Source organism: Eupeodes corollae, chromosome 1 (assembly GCF_945859685.1).
Source record: "Eupeodes corollae chromosome 1, idEupCoro1.1, whole genome shotgun sequence".
Classification (NCBI taxonomy): Eukaryota; Metazoa; Arthropoda; class Insecta; order Diptera; family Syrphidae; genus Eupeodes; species Eupeodes corollae.
The window spans coordinates 277,784,849-277,791,080 of NC_079147.1; the positions used below are offsets into that span (position 1 = coordinate 277,784,849).

The window sequence follows — 6,232 nt, forward strand, 5'->3', positions numbered from 1 at the left end:
GTAATCGAATGATATTTTGGATAGTGTCATAACTCATGACGAAGTTAAAACCGTATTAGGGAAATTGAAGGACGAAAAAGCTTCAGGACCTGATGGTATACCACTGGAATTCTTTAAATATGGAACAGAAAGACTTACTTTAAATTTAACATCGGCTTTCAATACACTTTTATATACAGTTAAAAAATTCCTTAATTTTTCCCATACATAAGAAAGGCAACATTGATGATCCATCCAAATACCGTGGGATATCCTTCCTCAACGTCACCTACAAGATATTCGCAACAATATTAAATAACCGATAATTTTGCTTGGGGAATTTCAGCCAGGTTTTAGAAGTGGCTACTCGACTATCGACAATATTTTTGTACTTCAAAGCATAGCGGCAACCTCTTTTGAACAAAAAAAGAATCTCTATGTACTTTTTGTCGATTTCAAGGCAGCTTGTGATACCGTTGAACGCCGATCACTATTCTTCAAGCTTTACAATTATGGGATGTCAAACAAATTTGGACAGGTACTAGAAAGCATCTATGACGAAAATTAGGCAGCGGTATGGAATGGTGCCGAAATGTCGGAGAGTTTCGAATCGAAGATGGGAGTCAAGCAAGGATGCAATTTAAGCCCAAATCTTTTCGCTTTGTTCATAGAGGACCTGATTGATTTTCTTCCTGGTGGAATTAAAATATCGAGGACACTCATCAAAATTTAGCTTTTGGCAGATGACGTCATACTGTTTGCTTACTTCCCCCGAAACCCTACAGTTGATGATTAACTGACTAAATGTATATTGTCGGTTATGGAATTTGGAAGTCAATTTGAGCAAATCCAAGGTGATGATATTCCGGAATGGTTCTGGTAGAACAGCCAGAATTGAGAAATGGCAGAGAACCAATCGAGATTGTTTAAGCGAACAAATATCTAGGATTTACCATAACCAGCAATATTAATATAGAAATACACCTGAAAGAAAAGTTGATTAAATCCAAATGTGCAATATCCGCAACATGGAATAAATGCTTCTCAAACCAGTCAATATCACATAGTGTTGAATATAAGGTCTTTGTTGCAGTGGTGGAATCTATTATGATGTATGTAGCACAGATATGGGAAGGGGAGAAGTTTGAAACGGTCGAAAAACTTTAGAGGTTCTTCATTAAAAGATGCTTTTGTTTACCGAAAAACATCCCAAACTCAATTGAGACAGGACTATTACTGCTCTTCATCAAAACTATAAAATGTTATGATGTTGGTAATAGTAAAAAAGTGTTTTATATGCCAGATGAAAGACTCCCAAAAATTCTGGCATTGAAAACTATTGAGAAGTAAAATTTGTGGTATAAGAAGCTAGAAGACCATGCTGCCTACTTTAGAACGGATTTTTGAATAGTTGATGAAAATGGTAAATACTGCGATGACGACCTCTGAAATCGTATTGCAAATTTAGAGGAAAAACTGAGAGTCGACGCTATTAACTATAAGCTACATCCTCGTTGCATATATCAACTTACAACCATCTAAATTACAATTTTTTGCATAAGTAACTACTTTCGAAATGGGATCAAACAGGAGCTCATATAAGCAATTTTCAAAATGAGAGGAGAAATGATAAGTCTTAGGATGTCCGTATTTACGGCAGCTTTTGTAATTTAAAAGTAAGGTTAACTGTAATGCATTTCATAGAAAAGCTTCCAATTTTATGTGAAAGACGCAGAAATTTACTCTGCAGCAATGAAGTCAACAGAATAAATAGTCACCCTCCTCAACTGTGAAGGAAACGTAAACCAATTATTTTCGAACTACAATGTCTTAAGTAATCAAATTATAAACAAATCCTTTTTAAAACAGTAATTTATATTCTAAATGGTGATTCAGACAAAAAAACTTCAACAAACATTGTTAATTTTCAAACAGAAGTCAATCGGCATAGCCAAGCCTTAACGATTTTAATAAATTATTTTTGTAAACAATGTTCATTATGTATAAAGACGAATGTTAATAAATCGAATTATCTATCTATCTTACATATTTTGTTCAGTTTTTGAAGTTCTTTGAATTTGTAACGATTAAAATCACAAAGTATAATGTGTGTGAACACAGCAACATTCTGCATCTAACTCGGTTTATAGCTAGATGTCTTTACTTGCGCAGTACAAGTTGAATAAAATCACTTTCCACTTGGGCAGACCATCTGATCCGCGGTCTTCCTCCACTGCCGCTGTCCTGTGGGCGTGGACTTGAACGAAAACTTTCTGGGTCGGAGCATTGGGTTTGCGTTTCCATGCAATCTACGGGAATAAGTCATCTCTGCTCTTAGATTATTATCCTTCTGGCTAAGTGCACACCGTTCCCTCCATTCACCTTCTATACATACGGGTTCCAAGATTACAAAATTAACGAGAGAGGGCTTTACTACTCAATAGCTTTTTTAGCCCAAATAAACAGTGGTTAGCAAGAGTCATTCTTCGTTTGAACTCAGCAGAGCTGTTGATTTCTGTGGACATAACAAGGCCTAGGTAGAATCCTTACCTACCTCAAAATTACGACTATAGATGGTGACATTGACGTACAACTAAGTGTGTTACGATGTGTTATTAACTTCCCATAGGAAGTTATTGTAATGGGTCCGATTTGTCAAATTCAAAATTTTGACATTTCTCGACGTTTCAAGGTCCCTAGAGGCGAAATAAAAGATTTTTAGAAAGATGTCTGTGCGTGCGTGCGTACGTACATACGTTCGTACGTCCGTACGTTCGCAACGTTTTTTTCATCGTCCATAGCTCAAGAACCAGAAGAGATATCGACTTCAAATAAATTTTGTTATACAGATAATAAGGCAAAAAGATACAGAAAGGACTCTCAAGAAAATTGCGTGGGTGGTTTTTTTACCATAGCCCAACGAAGAATAATGTTTTTAACATCTTATAAAATTTTGAGAAAAATTTAATTGACAGTTTTTTTTATAAAAAATAAAAATCTAAAAAAAACTTTACTCAAAGTTCGTAAAAATTGAATATCGATTCAAATATCTTTTCAAAAACTTGAAATTTAGGCTTCAAGCTTATTTTATCTTATTAGAAATATTGTTTTCAACATTTCAAAAAATGTTGAGAAAAATCGAATGTATAAAAGTTGGTAAAAATTGATTTTCGACTCGAATATCTTTTCAAAACTTTGAGATATTGGCTTTAATTTACTTTTATCTTCCAAAAAATCTTGTTGTCAACATACAATTTGTTGTGATTAAAAGAAATGGTTTAATACTTTTATGATCACAAAGATTTATTTCAATTAATAATGTAATTTATAATTCAGGAAAAAGCAAAGAGGTAAGCTCGGGTTTAAGGTTAGAAAGGAAGTGACTAAATATAATTAGATGACAGTAAAATTAATGACAATCTAAAAAGGCAAACACTGTTGCCAACAAATTATTTAATGGTGTTATTACATCACTCCCTCAGACTTAATTTGGAAAGAAGACTGGTTTTTTCCTTATCCTTCCCGTACGTCTGAGTGTAGGCGTAGCTGTGGATTCAGTCATCTGCGCTGTTTTTTTCTGCTGTTCAATTTGAAGTCCTGGTATCTGACTGCCCGATGCCATGGGGCTGGAACCACTTCTTACTTCGTTGTCTAATCGAACATCGCTGTATGAAGAGCTGTCGGGTGACGATAATGAGTCTGTACGCAAATGCAAATCGATGTCGAGATCGTCAGTGTTAACGTCGTCTCCGTTTTCTGTATTTTTTCGTGCTCGCAGTTGATTTTGGTGACTTTCTGGAAACATGGCCGAAAATATGGTGCGAGGCTGGCGGCCGTGCAAGAGTTCCGATTTTGATTTTTTTGATGATTGGATTGGTGTCGCTCGATATGTGATGAGATATTTGTATAAAGCCTTCTCTCGGTCATTCTCCTCCTGCATTATTTTTTTGAAAGATTCCTTGAATGTCCGGACAGCGAGTTCAGCTAAACCGTTTGACGCTGGGTGAAATGGTGCTGTTCCCACATGTTCAATGGAATTTAGCTTGCAGAACATTTTGAACTTGGCTGATGAGAACTGCGGGCCATTGTCGCTAACGATTGTGCTTGGCAGTCCCTCGATTGCAAAAATTTTTTGTAAAGCATAAATTGTAGATTCTGTTGTTGTCGATGACAGCTCAAAAATAAATGGAAAACTGGAAAAAGAATCTATAACAATTAGCCACATTTGAGAGAAAAAAGGACCTGCGAAATCGATGTGGATTCTTTCCCACGGTCCAGCTGCCGCAGGCCAGGATGAATATTGTTGCTTCGGTTGACTTGCATGTAGACCACAGTTTGAACAAGCTTCTGAACAATTTTTAATCGCTTGATCAATGTTCGGGAACCATATATACCTGCGCGCTAGTTGTTTCATACGAGTTTGGCCCCAATGACCCTCGTGAAGCATTTTGAGAACCTGGTCTTCGAGCGATTTCGGTATGACGACGCGGGTATGCTCTGTTTGCAGAAGCAATACTCCACTCTGCAGAGAAAGAGCAAACTTTCGATGAAAATATGGAATTAAATTTACCTGTGATTTAGATAGCTTCTGTGGCTATCCGTTTTGAATGTAATGTATAACGCGACTGAGAGTTTCGTCTGTTTTAGTATGTGCTGCGATGATTTCTGCGCTTATTGGAAAATCTGAGATAACTGACTCATAAATCTGGTCAACTGTAAACATTTTTTTCTCTCTGTTATCAAATTCAATGTCATCTCCCATGGGTAGGCGTGATAAGACGTCAGCATTTGCATGATTCTTTGTGTTGCGGTAGTGAATCGTATAACTATAGGCCTGGAGAATAATTGCCCAACGTTGAAGCCGATGAAGAGTCATAACCGGTAGTTTTTTTGATGGGTGGAAAAGAGTGACAAGTGCTTGATGATCGTGTGAGCAAAATGAACTGTCTGCCATAGAGGTACTGATGGTATCTCGTAACGCCGAAGATAATTGATAAGGCTTCTCTTTCAATTTGAGAGTATTTTGCCTGATGCTCGTTCAAGGTTTTCGATGCGAAAGAAATTGGCTTTTCTGTGCCGTCTGGATAGCGGTGTGAAAGAACAGCTCCAATTCCCGTTTTTGACGCATCAGTTGCTAACACGAGAGGAACATTTTCGTCGAAGTGAATTAATTGAACCGCATTGATGATATCGTTCTTCAATAAATTAAAAGCTGTACTTTGTTCTGTTCCCCACACGAATTTCTTGTCGTGTCGTCTAAGTTGATTCAAGGCTGAGGCTTTGACGACAAATTTTGAATAAACTTGTTGTAATAATTTATTTTGCCAATAAATGATTCTAATTCCGTTATGTTTTTTGGTTCTGGCATTAACTTTATTGCTTCTATTCTTTTTTCAGTTGGTCTAATACCTTTTGCATCGATTTCGTGGCCTACATACTCTAATTTGTCTTGCGCAAGGTGACACTTTTCTTGTCTACATTTGAGGTTATGTGCGGCGAGCCTGTTTAAGAGTGTTTCGACATTATTTCGGTGTTCTTCATTATTCTTACCAGTGACAATGACATCATCGAGGTATACTGCGCATCCAGGTATACCAGCTACTACACCTTCCATGATTCTTTGAAAGATGCCAGGTGCACTCGCAATTCCGAATGGCAATCGTTCAAATTGGAAAAGGCCAAAAGGAGTGTTTATAACCATCAGCTTTTTTGAAGACTCTGTGAGTTCTATCTGAAGATAAGCGTCACTCAGATCAATTTTAGTGAATAACTGGCCACCGCTTAGTTTGTGAAACAACTCCTCGATTCGTGGTATCGGATATCGATCAATTTCAATTTGTGGATTTACAGTGACTTTAAAATCAGCACAAATTCTTATCTTGCCATTCTGTTTTTTTACTACCACAATTGGTGCGGCCCATTCACTCGAGTTCACTGGCTTGAGGATATTCTGGGATACTAATCGGTTAATTTCAGTGCGGACGTCTTCATAAAGTGCGAATGGTAGATTGTAGGGTTTGTAAAACTTTGGTTGAGCATTTGGTTTTAATACTATGTTAGCCTTATACGTGGAACAGAGTCCTAGTTCGGATGAGAATGTGGACTGAAATTTAATTTTAAGAGCTTCGAGATCTGCCTTAAGAGATTTTTGGTCTACTTTGAAACATTGAGGGGTTGAAGAACTGCACTCGTTCATGTTCTTTGGCATTTGTATGCCGAATTCCAGTTTTTGAAACCAATCCATGCCTAGGAT

General features: G+C 37.1%; 2 protein-coding genes across 2 annotated transcripts; both read right to left on the minus strand.

Moving 5' to 3' along the window:
- Window positions 1–3,463: 3,463 nt before the first annotated feature.
- LOC129950680 (uncharacterized protein K02A2.6-like) lies at window positions 3,464–4,426 on the minus strand. Its single transcript, XM_056062606.1, has one exon. The coding sequence runs from the start codon at window positions 4,424–4,426 to the stop codon at window positions 3,464–3,466; it is 963 nt and encodes a 320-aa protein (XP_055918581.1).
- Window positions 4,427–4,805: 379 nt separating this feature from the next.
- Window positions 4,806–6,223, minus strand: LOC129950685 (uncharacterized protein K02A2.6-like). The gene is made up of 2 exons (XM_056062612.1): window positions 5,389–6,223; window positions 4,806–5,257 (listed from the first exon to the last, which is right to left on the minus strand). The coding sequence occupies exons 1-2, from the start codon at window positions 6,221–6,223 to the stop codon at window positions 4,806–4,808; spliced, it is 1,287 nt and encodes a 428-aa protein (XP_055918587.1).
- Window positions 6,224–6,232: the final 9 nt, after the last annotated feature.